This window comes from Cyprinodon tularosa, unplaced genomic scaffold (genome assembly GCF_016077235.1).
Source record: "Cyprinodon tularosa strain WSP-4 unplaced genomic scaffold, ASM1607723v1 ctg68, whole genome shotgun sequence".
NCBI classification, from domain to species: Eukaryota; Metazoa; Chordata; class Actinopteri; order Cyprinodontiformes; family Cyprinodontidae; genus Cyprinodon; species Cyprinodon tularosa.
The window spans coordinates 753227-771944 of record NW_024039429.1 but is presented as its reverse complement, the minus strand read 5'-3'; the positions used below and the strand labels follow the sequence as shown (position 1 = coordinate 771944).

The window sequence follows — 18718 nt, the reverse complement described above, 5'->3', positions numbered from 1 at the left end:
ACACTTCCTACACAACAAAGAGAAAGCTTATGCTAGATTTGGACAGAATCAAAAATAGCCTACTATACAGTTGTATATAGATTGTTATGGTACATTTTACAAAGTATAAGAAAAGGTATGCTTTCATGTTTTAGTTTTTAGTTTTCCAGTTAGCACAGGGCAGACGTTATACTTCACTGCAAGAACAATCTAGAAATAATTAACATTTTCTTAGAATAAGTGTATTTTTCCTTTATTTTATTAGATAAACAAGATGATTTGCCAATGGAATTAGTACTTTTACTCTTAAAATAAGATAATCAGATAATATTCATACTGTATAAGACAATGCAATTTTTTTTTTAATCTAAATTGTCTTGTTCAATTGGCAAAGCGTCTCACTAACCTCCTCAGTTCGAGAAAAATTCACTTATTTTAAGATAAAAGGACATATTTAGATTTACTATTTTTTCAGTGGTTTCTAATATCATTTTAGCTTGATCTTCTACCCCTCTACCAGAGCAGAGTTCGTAGTTTATTTGCTTAATCATGTCCAAGCTGAAGCTACTTACTACTGGTCTAAGGTAAAAAAAAAAAAAAAACTAAAAATAGTCATCCTGCTTTATCTCTTTTGGATTAGAGAACCCAGTAGCTTGATGCTACCACCACCATGCTTAACAGTTAACTGGTTGGAGTATCTAACATTGATTTTCTAAAGGTATACTTCTCGTAACTTAGGACAAATAATAATATAATTTGCCCATTTCACATAAATGTGAGATATAAATTGATTTTCTTAGCATTTCCATATTTTTTTTTTAGCGAAAAAGATTGAGTGAAAGGTTTAAAGGAGAAGAAAAGAAGTCATAGCCCTGTATGTTTATGTTATATGTTTATGTAACATGTCTGTAAGTGAAGGAAGGTGTGATTTAGTTATTAAAGAGTTTAATAATTAAACAGGGTCTGTGTAAACAGTAGGCCAAGCAAATTGACTGCCAAAACACATGGTTTAAGGAGGAACAGTGCTTCATGTATACCACTGGTCAGACAGGTTGGAAGTGTTATGAAGTAGAGCAATTCACTGAAATTCAGCCAAGAGAAGTTTCTTCAGCAGGCTGGAGAACAAAAAAAACATAAAAACATCCAAACACCATTGAGTTGTTGAACCTTCTATAACAGGAAATCTCCAACATTTAGATTCTAACACCACCTATCAACCCTAGTGAGTTCCACTCTATGATTATTAAAAACCCAAAAATTATTTTCGCTACTGACAGATTTAAGTTTTAACTATTTTCTTTCAACCAAAAGGGTTAGATATTAACAAATGAACAGACACTGGAGCTGTTTGGTGAAAGACACTTTTTTGGATTTTTTTTTTTTCCATGTGATCATTTGTTGGAGGTCATTTTGGAGCAAGAGCCCTTTTCCTTAGTCAGCACTCCTCAGGTCAAATAATATCAAAAAATAAATAATCTATTGGTAAAATATGAAGTTTTAACCGGTTATTTTTTGTTAAATTCTGAAAAACCTGTAACTGAAATGTAGAGAAATATTTGGTCATCAGGCTAAACCAGAGGCTCTGGCCCATATTCTCATGCACCAACTGTTGTACTGAATCATTGGTGGCAAAGGACAGCAGAATACTGCCAAAGCATGTCTATTTGTATAATATCTATAAAATCCTTCATAGTTCAGATTTAGATTAGAGCTATGGACAGTACTAAAAAAATTAATACATGCAGTGAAGGCTAAACCTTTTAAAGGTTTACTTCTGAGCAACAGACTCTTTAATAAAAAAAAAAAAAAAAAAGAAAACACCTTTTTCAAACACTGGGTTGTTTTAATCATCTGAAACTGCCATGTAATGTGTTTTCATTACAGGAAGAAATATTTAAATATTGATTTTTTTTTTACCAAAAAGTGTTCTGTCGATATTTATGCAGAGCTTCAATAGCTTTGAGCTCTATGGGGGAAAGCCATTTTCAAGAGACAGAAGGGAGAGAAGTGGGATTTATTAGCAACATAAGATTGGAACCATCTTAGAAAGATACGCACACCAAAATGATGCAGAACATTACCGACTCAACAATGTGATCCAATGGGAAGCCTGATAGCTTTTACTTCCGCCTACTACATAGACTTATCTGCATTTAAATTGAAGAGGGTGGTAGATGTTTCGCTTTTAGCAATTCTATTGGGTGTATAGGGACCAATAACATCCATACAAAGGGGCAAGTTTTCTGGTTAGCTGACTCAGAAACATCTCAATATGTACTAAACACCAGTGCTAAACACCTTTTCCCCAGATGTTCCTCTGAATTTCTCTATTTCTTTCAATATTTCCAGCTTCCTGCAGATTTTCAGGAGCGTCTGACCATGCATCTGGAAGATTCTCCTCTCTGCCATGACTACCCTGACTCTACTTCCCTCATTGCCAACGTGCTTGAAAAGCAAGATGAGGCCTGCAGCAGCAGCCAGGCGTCTCGCTCTCCCAGTCCCCAAACCCAGAACCATACTTTTATTCTGGAGAGACTTGGGCCAGGAGAGCGCCTGGGGCTTAGAGCAGCCTACAAATCCGACCTTTACAGCAGCGACACAGCTCTGTACTGCCCTGATGACCGCCAGCGTGAGAGGAGGCCGAGCATGGATGTTCACGGTCACAGGACATTCCTGTATGGACCACAGAACTCCACCGACAGCACTCCAGAGGAGGGTTCTGTAGGACTGAGAGCTAGTTTCTCTCAGGAGCATTTTTCCAAGTTCCCTGCCGCGCTGGCTGGAGGCTCTAGCTCCTACTCCAGCTTCAGTGGAGGTGGTTCTGAGGACAAAGGGAATGACCCACCAAGCAGTGCAGCTTCCTCACCGCACCACCACTCTCTCTACATGGAATGGCGAGATGCAGGGGACTATGAGAGAAAGAGTGACTCGTCCTGGGAAAGGGACAGTCCTAGGAGTTTTGGGAATGCTCATCCTTTTCAACAGACCGAGTTGAGTCACCATCAGAATGGCAGCTCTCCTGTCTACAGTCGTACCATGTCCTCCTGTTTCAGTGAGCCCTACGAACCGCTGCCTCCCTCTTCCTCCCCAAGTGTTGCTTATGGAGACAGTCGACGAGGCAGTACTTTGGCCCCTGAGGAGGAGGAGCTGATTGGTCGATGGAGACAGCTTAGTGTTGAGGACCTTAGTGCCCACTCGTACCGCAGCCCAGGCAGAGCCTCACCTTATAGCTTCTCAGAGCAGCACTTTTCTGTCCGCCCCGCCAAAATTCGCCTCGGGCCGCTCTACAGCAGCTTCCAGGAGGGGGCAGACTACTACCATCATGGTGCAGATGCCATGGACCCTGTGTGGGTCGCAGCTAGTGCCGAATGCAGCCCTGGCCTGCGGCAAGCCCACAGCCAAGCCCACCTGTACCGAAGTGAGGACAGCCAGGGGTCAGAGCACAGTCTCTACCACTCAGGCAGCTCCAAAGAAAGAGAGGGCAATGTTGCAGCTGGAGGTCAGAGCACAGAGTATGTTGACCCCAGTCCCAATAGCTCCACTGAGTCTCTCAACCAGAGGTCCTTGGAGATGGCCGCAGAGCTGCAGCACTATCAGACAGAGATGCACAACATGCCTGCACAGGTAAGCCAGCAGCCACCACCGACTCCACCGCCTCCTCCACCCTACAACCAAAAGTTTGGCACTTTGGGACTTTCCAGAAAGGACAGTCTTACAAAGGCCCAGCTTTATGGGACTCTTCTGAACTGAAGGACTTTCAAATAAAGTTTCAACTTTGCCATGCCAAAAGACACAAAGCCCTGGTTCACCAAGTGATGTGGCTGCCACCATTTCACTGAAAATGGTTTGAAAAAACTGCCAGGAGCAAAAGATGGATCTACCGAAGATTCTGAAGATGAATCTACCGAAGATTGTTTAGGAGCCGTGGCTTTATGGGAGAAGACTGCAAATATTTAGGGGAAGTTAAGGCGAAAACAGCCAGAGAGGAGTTCATGACACTTTTAAAATTTATAGGAATGTGTGTTTATTTACGTTACAAATGTATAAAAAAAAAATAAAACTAAAAAACTTGAGTGATATATTTTATAAGTAGTTGTTGGCAACAAATTTATTCAAAAAGTGCAGTTCTTGTTGGTATTCTTGAAAGCTGTATATATGTTGGAAACTGCCAGTGCCATGTTAGAAAGGTGTATGTAAAGCAGAGATGAGTCTCTACGAGCTGCACATAGATTAGTTTCAGTCATTATTTTTAATCACCTGAAACAATCTTGGCCTTGGAGTGATTAATGAAGAAATCAATAATGAATTAATCCCTTAAATGACAAACAGACATTTCTCTTTTGTTAATTGATTTCAGCAGTATTGATCAATGTGATTTCTTGTTATTGATGGAACGTTTTGAGATGTAAACATCTGTCTTAGCTGTCAGTATTTATTTATAACATTTTTTGCAATTATGTTGTCTCCTTGAGAGGTTCTCCTGCCCCCTTTCTACCTCAAATTTGGATTCCCACACCCACCTAAATATCTTTCTTTGGCAATGATGCATGGTGATATATTTTGTTGTTTTCTTCCCTTAATAAAGCACAGATTAAAAGTAAAGCTCCAGGTGTGGATGAATTAAAAATACTATTTTTTTTTTACATTTTCTTTTAAAAGAAAAATGTTTGTCTGCTGATCCAACATGAAGCCACCCGAACTTATAGAGAGACCTTTTATCGTTCAGACTCAGCTTCCTGCAGCATCGCGGGGAATCTATGCTGAGTCACCATAAGGCTCAGCTTATCATTGTAGTAATTTAAAAATAGTTGCATGGAATGATTTTTGCCATGATCAGCAAACCTGACAATAGGAGAAGAATTATTTGTCAGAGAAGTCCCAGAGATGGAACAAAAAGCGTGATAGTTTATATTTATATCAAGAGCACAGTGTCTTGCAAATGTTTTGATACCCCTTTATATTTTAATTTATAGAAACCACCTATAGCAATGTATTTGTGTGAGAATTTTGTAATAGTCCAACAAAACGTTGTGCAGAATTGCAATGCAGAAGAAAAGGGCTTCAATTTCTTGTATGAAATACAATTTAAGAATTCACTGCAATTGTGATGATTAGACTTGAAGATTAGTCAGTGCTTTTAAAAGGCACATTTTTCTTCCCATTATGGCTGCAAGTGGTTTGGATTATACATCCATCAGCTTTGCTCCCACAGAGATGGAAACGTTGCCTTTTGTGGTTCTGTAAACTTACTTCATTATAGATGTGTGTTTAGTGTTCCTCCTGGAAATTGAAATGCAAACAAAAAATATTCTTCGCAACAACAAAAATCTCCTGCATTGTCCTGAATTAACTCCATCCATCTTACCATCTGACCAGCTTTTCTGTGTCTGCAGAGGGAAAGGGTCCTAAGAGAACAATGCTGCCACAAGCATCACATACAAATTAGAGTAAAAAAAGAGACATACAAGAAGACACCAGACTTTTTAAGAACAACTATACATTACTTCTGTCCTGCTTTATGTTTATACACTTCATTTTGATCACAAAAAACCCAAGTAAAATGTGCGTTTAATGAGCAAACACAGGAAAAAAATTAAAAAGGACCATCAGTTTTACAGCGTTAGCAGCAAAACTAGCATTGCAAGTGTTACTAAACAGAAGCTATTTGAAACAGAAAATCACATTTCAAAATACAGCATTAAAAGCTGTAAACATTTTTGTCATTTGTCAATTTTTCTTACCGTACTAACAAAAAAGTATAAATCCATGTTTTTTTTGTTAGCTATATTAAGCCTTTCCTATGCTTAAAATGTTTTTACATGCATATGTGATTTAAATTTTAAAAGCTTGATGCTATTTTTCTTTATTGCCAAGCAGCAACCGTTGTTCTGTAAGGTAAGGTATTGCCGTAAAAAAAAAGTAATAAATATACTTTGATATCAATATTGAATGTGGTTAGTTCCAGCCAAAAGAATTGTCCTGACAGTTACCTTTAGTAATGTGAATTTTATTTATTTTAAGAGGTAAATAGTATCAAAAGGAATAGTGTGACAGACCAGGATGTGCTTATTTCGTTTGGGTAAGAAGAACCCATTAAGTTAACAGCCTTGGAAATTAAATCGCTTCTGTGATCAGCGGTTTCATTGTTTGTTTGCTGATGAATTTCCTCCCAGGTGGCACTGCAGAGGTAAAAAGTTATTTACGACTAAGGTTGAAATCTGTCCACGAGGGGGCGCCAGAATGCCGCGGAAGCACAGTCATCAGGGGTCCATTTCGTGTTGTCTAAACCTTAAAACAGGGGAAATCTGGCTTTTTCAATTCACAAATAGTTTCCTCAACCTATAGTTCAGTCACTGCAGTAACATTCTCCCCAGAGCTAACTTGGAGCAGGTTTTATTTAATAAACTCAGTGTCCTCTGTCTCTGCTTGTTTTTGGTTTCTCTAATATGAGCAATATGCAGATCATTTTATTTTTATTTGGTTATATTTACAGTACATGAAGAAATACTGAAATTATTTTCAGGTTACACGTAAACAGATTCATTAATTGGCGGGACATGAATTACTTTAGGGTTAGGATTCACTTGATAATAACAACCTAATGAGCCTACTGGCACAATCTGTAGCCATTCTATGGGACTGAAAGCTGCTTATAACGACCATTTGTCTGCAAGCAGCCACTTTACTGTGTAAAAGAAGACTGAATCAACATGAGGAGGGACGCATGGGAGGAACCACAGGTTCTATATACCGGTATTAGAACAACGTTTTTATTCTTCATCCTCACCTGCAGCCAGAAGATTTCACCCAAATAAATACATTGATCTACATTCAAGAAATAATCCCATAATATTTTCACGGTAACAACTGTGGTAAGCCAATTTGACATGTACTAGTTTTACTGAATATGTATTCCTGATATCTGGAAAAAAAATTCTTTGTCTAAATGACCATTTCAAACAAAATGACACACAAATAAAAGAAACACTCTGGATCTCTATAAATGTAAATTCAGATCTCCTTATTCCTAATATTGTTGGTATTATTCTAACTAGGAAGAAATGTATTTCAGATATCATAAATACCTTCCTGATATCTAAAAAAAAAATGTCTTTGTCTAAATGACCATTTCAAACAAAATAAGTGTAAAAACAGCCTGCCATAATCCACTTCATATAAACCTACGCATTATCTGGAGCAACAATCTTCTTCACCGATTTTCACTCCTTTAGTAGTTGTAGCTGTCTTTTAAACCCATTCTCCTTATTTATTTATCTATTTATTTTTTATTCTGCATTAAAATCTCTAATTCAAGTGGGTTGAAATATCCACTTCCTGTTTCCTGTTGTCATGGTGACTTGTCAAATCGGTGCTCCACTGATAATGGCTTTTCATATTGTTGAGCACGTGCTTAACTCTGAGTGGACCTAATTAAAATTGATTGATCTAATTGATAGCAGCTGTTGTGTCAGAGTTCCTGACTTTGTCTAGATCATTTTAGAGTTGCAGATTTGAATCTGATTTGTTAAACCTGCTTCAGGAAACAAACCCCAGCATCACAAACACTCTACACACATGAAGTCTGTTCTGACAGCAGGGGCCTGTTTCAATAAGGAAGTTCAACCAACTCTTAGTTAAAACTTGAACTCTGAGTTGACTTATCCTGAGATTGGAAACTCTGAGTTTTGGGTTTCAGAACAGCTGAAATTAGTTAGTTCAATCAACTCTAAATTGACTGACTCTGGGTTAAGCGCGTGCACCACAACTATAAAAAGCCATTATCAATGGAGCACAGATATTACGAGTCACCATGGCAACAGCTTCAGACAAAAAAAGGTGTGCATATTTCTCACCAGCAGAACTGGATGTGCTTATGCAAGCATATGCAGAATCTGAACATGTATTTAAAAAAAAAGCAACATGGCTGCAGCGGCGAAGGAGAGAGAGTTAGCTTGGGTGAAAATAGCTGCTAGAGTCAATGCGTAAGTTTACATTTTAATTACTTTTATACAGTGTTGGGTGTAATGAATTAAGTTACTTAAGTCATATAAATACTGTAATTAAATTAAAGACTATAAAAAATAGTGGATTTAATATCACATTTTTAAAAGGTATATTTTGATTTGAACTTTCTCCCTCTAGTTACACACTTTGGTCAATTTAAGATTAATTCATGCAATTGAATATTGTTTATTTGAAAGCATTAGAAGTGCAGTTTCTTGTCTCTCCTTGTATTGTTCAAGTGGTTGAGGTTGATTTGGGATTTAGAAAGTAATTAATAAGTAAGTAAAACAAATTAGTAAGTAGACCAATACTTTCTAGAGACAGTAATTATTACATTAATCTAATTAGACTTGTTGAAGATAAAATTTGTAGTTAGTAATTAAGAACTATTTTAGAGTAACTTACCCAACTGTTATAATATCAGAGGTGAAACTGGAAGAACAGTATTTTATTAAACCTAATTTAGTTTTCATGGATAGGTGCAATCCTGCAGCCATCAAAAGAACATGGCAGCAGCTGAAAATGAAATATAAAAACATACTTCAAGCAGGTAAGCCTTGAGCACATCATGGGAGTAGAGTAGCTACCTGGCTTTATAAAAGGACATGCCATTTCATTCCCTTTGATGCGCTCTACGTGACTGAAATGTTTGCAATGAATACTGTATGTCCCCAAAGAATCAATGAGGTGTTTAAACACCACTTCCTCTTTAAAAAAGGGGAGGAGACCAAAATAAACTCCGGATTTTCTGAAGAAAACCTGCTCCCGACCAGGTTAGGTTCACAGAGTAAATTGCCATGGTAACTGACTCGGAGTATAAGTTACCTCTCTTTCAGAAACGGGCTTGACTAACTCTGCTTTCTAAGGTTTAACTTACCTCCCTTTCTGAAACAGAAAATCCAGAGTTTCCCTCATTTCAGGGTTAACACACTCAGAGTTTTCACTTAACCTCCTTTCTGAAACAGGCCTCTGGACTGCAAAACTGCAAAAAATTTTAACATGCAAATTTAGTGCATGGTTTAAATAAACACTTGAAGAGCACCAGCGGTAACGAGAACATTTATTGTAAATGTTGGTTATATCAGTTCAGCTATTATTATGAATGCATTGGGTCTAGTTCCTTTGATTCTTGTGTTTGAGCTTTGATATTATGTAAGATTAAAACATATAGTCTTCAATAAAGTATTAAAAAAGTAAATGCAATCCATAATGGAAATATATATATATATTGGAGCAAAGCAGGAGTGTGAACATTTTAGCCTGTCACCCCCTAAAAATGCAATGCATTCCGTGCTTGAATATAAAGTAAAATGTGAATTTTTGGATTCATTTTGAAAGGGGAATATATTTATTATTGTTATCATTCCTAGGGGGTATTTTAATTATATAATGGGACACTGATTATTCAATTGCGCATTTCATAATTAAATGGTTTATTTATAAATGTATTAAATAAATAAATGGGGCATATGCTGTATAATGATTCTAAAAATCCTTACATTAAAAAGTTTATATATCTTAAATGTTTATTCTGTCAAACTATAACATGGTTTAATCTATTTAATTTCAACTGTTTAATTAGACCACCAAATCGCATAATGCATTTTTATTACAAACAAAATCTGAAAATTGAGTAGATAATTTAAGTGGACATAGAATGTGGCAAAATTCCAATCGGACTTTCTTCTCTCTGCTCTGCCATATCGTCCTGATCTGCTAAATGCAGTTGTCCTGTTGGCAAATTTGCCTATAAGCTTCGGATTTTCACAGCTCCTTCAGAATTATTAGAGCCTTCTGGCTGTTTCACTGAATGGTGCTCTGTCAGTTTAGGTGGATGATCAGTCCTTGGCAGATTCCCACATGTGGTATACTCTTTCCAGCTTCGATTAATGGATTTAAAAGTGGCACATTGAGGTGGCTCAAGCTTGAGGTAGTATTTTCAACTTCTTCCCTGACTCATGTCTGATCTGTCCGCTGTCTTTCCTGGTCTTCAGGAAGCTAGTTATTAATTAATGTTCACGAACCACCTTGGCTTTTATAGGAGGTATCAATACTGACAATAAACCATACACCTCTTAGCTTATTTTTAAGAACAGTTTTTTCTTTCATTTATTCATATCCAAGTAGAGGAGATTGAATACACATTCCCATCATACTTTGATTTTATTCAGAATATATATATATTTTTAAATACATGTATAGTATCTTTAAACTCAGGTTATGCATTACTTTTTCAGTTGCATACTTTCCATCAGTATTTTAGTTTATGGTGAAAAAAAGGATCCAAGGCAGGGGCGTTGCTAGGCACAAAGCTTTACTGGGGCACTGGCCCCCTAGTGCATATGCCCCTCCTTCCATACATAAATACAGACAAGCACACTGCCCAACCCTGATACATTCCTACCAAAATTACCAGTTGAGATATTAATGAGTATAAGAGCATATTTGTTTTAACAAACATGAACATTTTCAACATTGCAGCTATAAAAAATAAGACATCAACAACTTTAAAAATAAAAAGTTTCCTTATACACATTCTGAAGTAATCATTAATTCCTAGGTTTCCGAGTTTTAGTTCAGGGGAAAGTTTAACTAAACCCGAACTAAGTTTTCCTTTTATTTTTTGAGCATTAAAGTGTACCTCCTATTTTTCATTTTTGCAAAGTGGTCAATCACTTGTGACTCAGCTTAGAAAGTTCTTCCTTTTCAACTGATAAAATAGCAAGATGATGGAGCCTATCTTGTCCCATTGTGCACCTCGGCCAAGTGTGGAGCCTTCTCAACACACTGAATGACCTTTCACAACTCCATCTGTAGACTGGGATTGTGAGGGAGATCTGGATGACCTGCTTTAGTGTTGGGAATATGATGTTATCAAGCAAGTTGAAAACACACTGCATATCCTTGATAACAAGGCTTTCTTTTTTAACCAGGAAAAGCTCAAACCATTTTGAATTAAATGAACGTTTTTTTACTCCAAATTTGCCCCAGGGGATAGTGGGACAACTTCACTTGTTTAGGACCATCATGCTTTCCCCCTAAGTCCCTAATGTCCCCTTCTTGTTTGTGGAAGCTGGTTGTTGCATCCTCATCACCTTCATGGTCCTGTCTCTCCTGTCTTTCACCTGTCTCTTGCCAGTCAGTCTCGCCTCCTCCTCCCTTTCCTACTCCAGCCCCTGCATTCTCATTCTCTACAGCAAACATAAAAAAAAACGCAAATTTATAATTATGTAAATATCTATCATATTACTTATAACGTTCCTAATGTAACTGGTTACATTAAATCACTAATTCATTACGGGACCTTACCTCCCTCTCTCTCATCTTGTTTTACTGCTTCCCTGTCTCTGCTTCGTGTGAGGAATTTCCTGCTATCCATCTACAAACCAATACAGTAATTTTCAGTTAGTAGCCTATAAATCATGTGGTTTCACTGGGAAAATAATAAAATTGACAGGTAAGAAACATTACCAGAACTAAAAATGCGTCGTGGCTGCACAGTGTCCCATCCAACTCAGTTGAGAGCGGCGTGTTAGTTTACCTGCAGTTCATGCAGTGACATGCGCTGACGTGGGGGCGCTAATACATCCTCAATTTGGAGTTACCAACACACTTGCTGCGCATTTGAGTAGAAATATACGTCTCCTTCCGTTGGAAATATCTAAATTGATGCATTAAAAAAATGTAATACTGTTGCAAATATTCATGAGATTTATACTGGGGCACAGCTCATTTATACTGGGGCACGTGCCCCAGTAAATGGGGTCTGGCGACGCCGATGATCCAAGGGTTTGGCAAGGCACCAAATTTGGATTTTCCACAGCATGTGTAAAACCAGAATTTATAATGTGTACACTTATCACATTAGTATTGTTTAAATTAACTATGTTACCAAGTGTTTGTTAAATGGTAAACATGAGAACAAATAATTGAAATGATGGAGCTTTAACCACCTGGGTGAAAAAATAATGGCAATTCTTCTCTATTTAAACCCCACTTGAAAACAGGCACATGCTGTTATTGAAATCCTTATAAGCTCTAATCAGTTCTGCAATGTAGCCCACAGACTCCTAATTATCACATTTCAGGGGAACAACGTGTCATATCATTCAATTTTTCATCCCCAGGGAGGAAAGTGGATTTTTTTTTCAACCCATCTTTTGTACAATGATGGTTGCAAGCAGAAATAGATTAACAAAGAATCCAAGAACACTTAATTCCTCATCAATCCCGTCCATAGAACTGGCCTCATGGTCACTCTGTGAGTCCAACCATCCTCCTGCTTATGTCCCACAGTTTCTTGGCTGCCTCTCGGTCTGTAGCTTTGGCCATCAGCTCCTCCTCCTCGCAGTTTGCGAAGCACTTCCCAGACACGCCTTTCACTTCTGGGCTGCAGGCTAGATAGAGAGGTGTCTGGGCTCCCTCCAGCGGGCTCTTTAAGAAGAACCATGAGCCGAGGTGGAACAGCGGCTTAGCCAGCAGAGGGATTTGGACGTGCCGGCCCAATCTGGTTCTCACCATGCCCGGGGTGAGGGCATTGACCGTCACCTCCGTGCCCTCCAGCTGATGAGCCAACTCCAGTGTGAACAGCAGGTTGGCCAACTTGCTCTGACTGTAGCAGGCGGCTTTGTTGTAGTTGCTTTCGCTGTTCAAGTCATCAAAGTTGATTTTGCCATACTTGTAGAGTTTGGAGGAAACAACAACGATGCGGCTAGGAGATGAAGCCTTCAGGAGATCAAGCAGCAGGTGGGTGAGGAGGAAATGGCCCAAATGATTCACTCCTAGCTGCATCTCAAAACCATCTTCTGTCTTTGAGTAAGGACACTGAAAGACCCCGGCATTGTTAACCAGCACATCAATCTTCGGTTCCTCCTGACAAAATAAAAATAGCAAGATATTTTCAAAACATTTCAGATTTCAGAATTTTATACATTTTATAATTGTATCTGCTTACACTTAAAACATCTAAAATACAACACTTCTCCTGTTAGGGATGACATTAAATCTATTGGTTATAAGAGGTAACTGTCATCCATTTAGCAGTTTAATCATAATTCACTGTATGAAAAGAAAAAAAAATGTATTTAATATATCAAATAAGCTTAGTATAGAGAAAATATGATGCTATTTATTAAGTAAGGTCAAAGAAGTAAGAAGATTTTTTTTTTTGTAGCAAACACTGCAGCATTTTAAGATTGCAAGTTAAACCACTGCTGACCTAAAAGAGAGGAAGGACTGTCAGAGGTTTGCCAAAATCTCTTTTTGACCCCCTAATCCATTGGGTCAGTATTATAAAATATAAAATTTAGATCTGGTTTAAAACTAACACACAATTCCAGACTAAGTACTTGTTTGTAAAATTGGGGTTTTGTGCAAAAGCAACCCAAGCTCTGAATGGCTTAAAAAAAAGCTTATGATTGGTCTAATCATACTTTGGACTTAAATCAATTTCAGATGCAGTAGTTAGTAAGCCCACCTTCACTACATCTACTTTGTGATAAGAGTGTCAAAACTAGTTACTAGTTGGGGCATGGGGCAGTTACTTTTTCAAAATAATCTTGTATTGGTTCAGGGACATTTATTCCCCTATAAGTAATTAAATCTGTAATTGAAAACTTCCTTAAGTTATTTTTCAGGTTACCTTTACCTGATATTGAAATGTATTTAATAAAATCTAGAAAATCTATGACGATACCATTATTTTCCCCACAGAACTGTACAGGAAATGTACCACATACATTGATACCAAACTCCAAGATTCATAAATACATTTTAGGTTAATTTTAACAGTGGTACAATACAGGTGTCAATTAAACAGTACTTTAAGAGTTTGAACCGCTATTTCACAAAGAGGTTCTCTGCATTTTTCTGACTAGTTTGAAGAAAAAAACCCACAGGATATATATATATATATATATATATATATATATATATATATATTAGTGCTGTCAAAATTATCGCGTTATTATCGCGTTAACGCGAGGCCATTTTAACGGCGATAATTTTTTTAACGTGAGATTAACGCTATGTGGTTTTATGGTACAATTTTCCAAGTACATCCCGCTGCAGCCTGCGGGAAGGCGGGGCTATTTTCCCCCAGTGTATGCATTTCTCATAGGCTTCTAGAGCGGAGCTCCTCAAGGAAAAAAGACGCTCATACACTGGGTGACGCTAGTGCCTTTTCTTTAAGCCCCAGCACCAACAAACAAGTTGAGTGTCTGGTAACTAGTAGCAACCTGAAATACGCTGAGAAAACAGATTACTGAGGTGAAATGGGATCTGCTACGGCACTCTTGCCATCTGTGTACGCAACAGGTCGGTATCGTGTGTGTGTGTGTGTGTGTGTGTGTGTTGGTGGGTGCTTGTGTGTGTGTTCTCATTTTTGTTAAGAGGCTGAAAAGTAACTTTCTAGAGCATAAACTACCTCCGTCTAGTGATGTCGGTCTATTGATTTTGATGTATTGATTGAAAATTGTTCATTATTACCTTGGTTAATTAACATCTAATGTTAACTCTACTACATTTTATAGCGGTAGGGTAAAATGCTTGTCTTTGTTCAAAAGACTGTATTAACTGTAAAGACTGTCTTTTACATCAGCATGTTTTCAGGGCCTTTTTTTTGGCTACATATTTGTTATTTTTGGCATAAATCAGTATCTGTGACCTGTTTTCATTTTAAAAAAAGAACATTGGCACAAACCTAGCCTATATGTATTTTTTTGTATGTCATCGAGAGTATTTAAATGATTTTCAATCAGGAAAAAAATGTGCGATTAAAATGCGATTAATCGCGAGTTAACTCAGGCATTGATGCGATTAATCGCGATTAAAAAAAATTTATCGATTGACAGCACTAATATATATATATTTTTTTTTTTTTTATTGTAACACCTATGCTTTAATGTTTTAAAGAATGAGTTTAGTTGCATGAATATGGCACAAAACTCAGTTCTAAACTACTGAAAAATACTATCTAATGTGAAATACATCAGAATCATCACATGGCAAGAACACTCCCCTAAAATAGCAGCTGCAGCCTGACATGACAGCAATGGAATCCAATAAAATCTCTATCACTGATTACAACAAGGACTTTCTTTTTTCTTAAGGGAGAAATTACAAAAAGAGCTGCTGCAGAAAAATCTAAAGATACCAATTGGGTTAAAACATTTTAAAATTATATTTAATTATATAATGTTTTACTTACCAAGGCAGGATAACAACATGCAAAATATGTACTTTAAACTGGCGTAAAAACAGTCGATGTTTTTACCCATGTAATAATAACCTCAAATGATTTCTCAGGAGGAAATTAGAGCATCGTTGATGTATCACTCTGATCTGTCAATGTTGATTTGTGAGGGAATTTATCGATTATAAAAGTTCAGATTGTTTTAAGTATCTTTACTTAATAATCAACATTTCCAACAATTTTCTATATACACTTTAATCAAGAATGAGCTCATTTGTTGTTTAATCTAAAGAATAAAAGTAAAAATAAGTATTTTTGCTAATAAATTAGCTGAACCTTTGGTTCAGCACCATGGACAGCCCCCCCCGTAAACAACGGAAAAAATCGCAACAATAGGTGGACTGTGCTGGAACCCAGCTGTTAAACAAACCAACATCTTTCTATCTATCTTGTCACCTTGTTAATTTCTTCACAAAATGTCCGGACAGATCGAAGGGAAGCAAGATCTAGATTCTTAATGACCACCTCCCCTTGCTCTGGCCCCGCGCGTTTCTTCAGGTCCTGAGCCGCCTCCTCGGCGCTCCTCAGGTCCCGGCAGGCCATGATGACCCGGGCGCGGAGCTTCAGCAGTTCCCCAGCCAACGCCATCCCTATCCCACAGTTAGCCCCGGTCACAATCACAGTCTTTCCACGCATAGTGTCAGTTGGATACTGAAGCAGCTTTACCACTTTCCGGCGGGGGAAGAGACGGCGCATGAGGAGCAGAACCCCGCCGCCAACAACAGCGGCTATTAACACTGCAGTTGACATATATGGACCGGCTGCAGGTGGACAAGTATGTGACCACTGAGCGCCACGGTGTGTTATGTATACAGGTTATAAAATTAACCCGGAAATGAATGTGACACGAAGCATACTAACTGTGCCAAATTGTATATTTATATATCAAAGTAATTACTGTAATTTTAACATATAATACCGTATATTTCTCAAAATATATTAATATGAGCCGATAACTAAGTAGCATATAGATTAACATTAAAATCTGATCCATTTTACTTAAATCTTCCGGGTTACAAACGGAAGTTGACTCGCTCCGTATCAGTCAGCCGGCGCAGGAACCAGATAAAAGTGATAACAAACAGCGAAGGCGGGGATTGTTCTAGAAAGTAGACTTTCTTTGCCCTTGTGTTACAAATGCTGGAGCGGTGGGGACAGTGTTGTTGTTGTTGTTGTTTTCATGGAGGCACCATTTAGAAGTATAGAAAAACAAATGATAAAATAAGTTCATCTTTTAATAAAATAAATGAACCTACAGAGAATTATTCCCACATTAACTTTTATCAGCAGCATACCGTCCAGCAAAAACACATTTATTTTAACTTTAAAAAAGAAAATCAGCCCTGATTATACTGTTACTTGTAGGATGCAGAAACGGACAGAGCTTCCGGGATGTTGAGAGAAGAATACTCTATGGCTAAAACTATATTAGTCAATATCAATTTAAATTAAAGGGATAGTTCGGTATTTTTGACATGAATCTGTATGGCATCCCCATCACCAGCTGCATGCAATCACACTGACTTACCCCTGGCAGCGTCCTGTGAGCAGAGTTATCGTCCAGTTTTGGTCAAGCCGAAAGTAGTCCGGCAGGTTTTTAGGAACAGCGAAATAAAACTTTTCTCTTCCCAAAACATTATGTGTTCAAAAGAGCGATATTTTTGCATCCCAAAAACATTGTAGTGGAAAAAGTCGCACGTCGTTATCACTTGGTCCTATTTTCTCTCTGTTCGTATCAGTGCGCGCCGTCATTCTGACAGCGAGAACCTGACAACAGCCATGTCTCCCTCCGCCCAGCTAGGCGGAGGGAGACATGGCTGTTGTTGAGCTCGCTGTCTGAATGGGGGTGCCATACAGATTCATGTCAAAAATACCGAACTATCCCTTTAAGTTACTTTAGTAATAAAAAAAAAAGAAAGAAAAAAAAGAAAGATTGTGCGGGAATTTAATTTTGGTTAGATATTGTTTTCATGTTTAAAATTATCAGAAGTACAAATACTTCGTTGCTGTACTTAACTACACTTTTCAGGCATCTATATTTTACTCCATTACTATTTTTTTTTCCTATTTCTGACTTCTTCTATTTACATTTTCACACAAGTATCTGTACTTTCTACTATACATTTTTTAAAACAAATGTTACTCTTGGCTTTGGTTTAATGTTTATAAATATTTATTTCACGTCATGTGCGCCATCCAATGCAGATCATTGGCGCCATCCACATCTTGTGAAAACTAGTGTAATTGGATGAGTCATATAACGCAAACACTCATTGGTTAGCTAAAGGAAATCATCAGAAGCAAGCAGGTGTTCTTCAAACTGCAAGCGTGAATTATCTATGCCATGCTACAATTTGGGATTCAGAAAAAGATTAAATGTCTGAAAGGTCGGACACAGGCGAGAGCGTATCAGGAGACGGAGACCAACAAGAGCTCCCTCATCCTTGCCTCTATCTCAAAGAATTTCTCAAAATAGTTGAAAATTGAGCTTTCAATTCATATAGTGGCATCTGGCGTTTTTTTTAAAGGTTACTTTATACTTTTATACTTTAATTAGTTTTTGGAGCACATACTTATTCACTTTCACTTGAGTAAAGAGGTCAAGTTGATACTTCAGCTTTTACCAGAGTGTTTTTCAACTGCAGCACTGAAAATCATAGAAAACACTGGCTGTGGTTTATATTGTGACTCAGAATTTATTTAAGGTAGAAAAAAAGCCAGGCCTTTGCTGATGTGACTGACAGAACACCAGCAATGCTTGGCATAAAGTCTCGAGACGTCGGTTAAGGAAGTTTTACTGGGTTGATTCAATAAATGATACGAAGTTCAACCTGGAGCCAGAATCCACTGTGATTTTCTAAATGAACTCAAGGAATAACATGGTCCCTGATGCAATAATATCCATAATGTGTTTTTCACACTTTTTTAATGTTGTGCTATTTTTTGTTTGTGTTTTGACAAAAGCATCTGGACAATAAAGTGCTGCTTACTCGACTATATCTGTAAAGTGTGCTTCATATTGAGAGCAAACTCCGCCCACACGACGCGCAGTTTGCTTCACCAACTTACAAATGGTGCCGAGCTATTGTACAAGTGTTTCTCGCTTTGAAAGACGAGATGAACATAATATTGTATTAATTTAAATAATTATATAAATATTTTGTAAAAAGTTTAAAATTGATTTTATTCTTTTTTTTATTTTTTCCAAAAATAATTAGCGTCCTACAGACCAAAACAATGCTTTACACAACCACTAGAGAGCGCTGAAAACTAAAGGCTGGTTAGACAGTAACCACGAAGAGGATGTTTCTAAGTCAGGTTTCGAAACATTTGGAAAAAAAAGTAAAGACTGAACAAACATTTGTTACTAAATCTTAGATTTCACAAATATAAAAGATAACTGAAGTATAGCTTTTATAGATATATAAACTATAAGTAAACGTAACAAACTAAATAAATGAATATTGAAAACTGATTTGATAT

The 18718-nt window shown here is 37.4% G+C and overlaps 2 protein-coding genes across 4 annotated transcripts in view; one reads left to right on the top strand and one right to left on the bottom strand.

Annotated features, from left to right (window-relative positions):
- The window catches only part of si:dkey-174m14.3 (uncharacterized protein LOC563117 homolog), a 47649-nt gene extending 43068 nt beyond the window's left edge, over positions 1 to 4581 (top strand). For all 3 annotated transcript variants that reach the window (XM_038267656.1, XM_038267655.1, XM_038267657.1), the window contains one exon: positions 2329 to 4581. In XM_038267656.1, the coding sequence (XP_038123584.1) occupies positions 2329 to 3729 (1401 nt within the window). In that variant the 3' untranslated portion in view covers positions 3730 to 4581. The remainder of the gene's footprint in view (positions 1 to 2328) is intronic.
- Positions 4582 to 12090: 7509 nt separating this feature from the next.
- Positions 12091 to 16072, bottom strand: rdh14b (retinol dehydrogenase 14b). The gene is made up of 2 exons (XM_038267663.1): positions 15632 to 16072; positions 12091 to 12855 (listed from the first exon to the last, which is right to left on the bottom strand). The coding sequence occupies exons 1-2, from the start codon at positions 15983 to 15985 to the stop codon at positions 12238 to 12240; spliced, it is 972 nt and encodes a 323-aa protein (XP_038123591.1). The 5' UTR covers positions 15986 to 16072; the 3' UTR covers positions 12091 to 12237.
- Positions 16073 to 18718: the final 2646 nt, after the last annotated feature.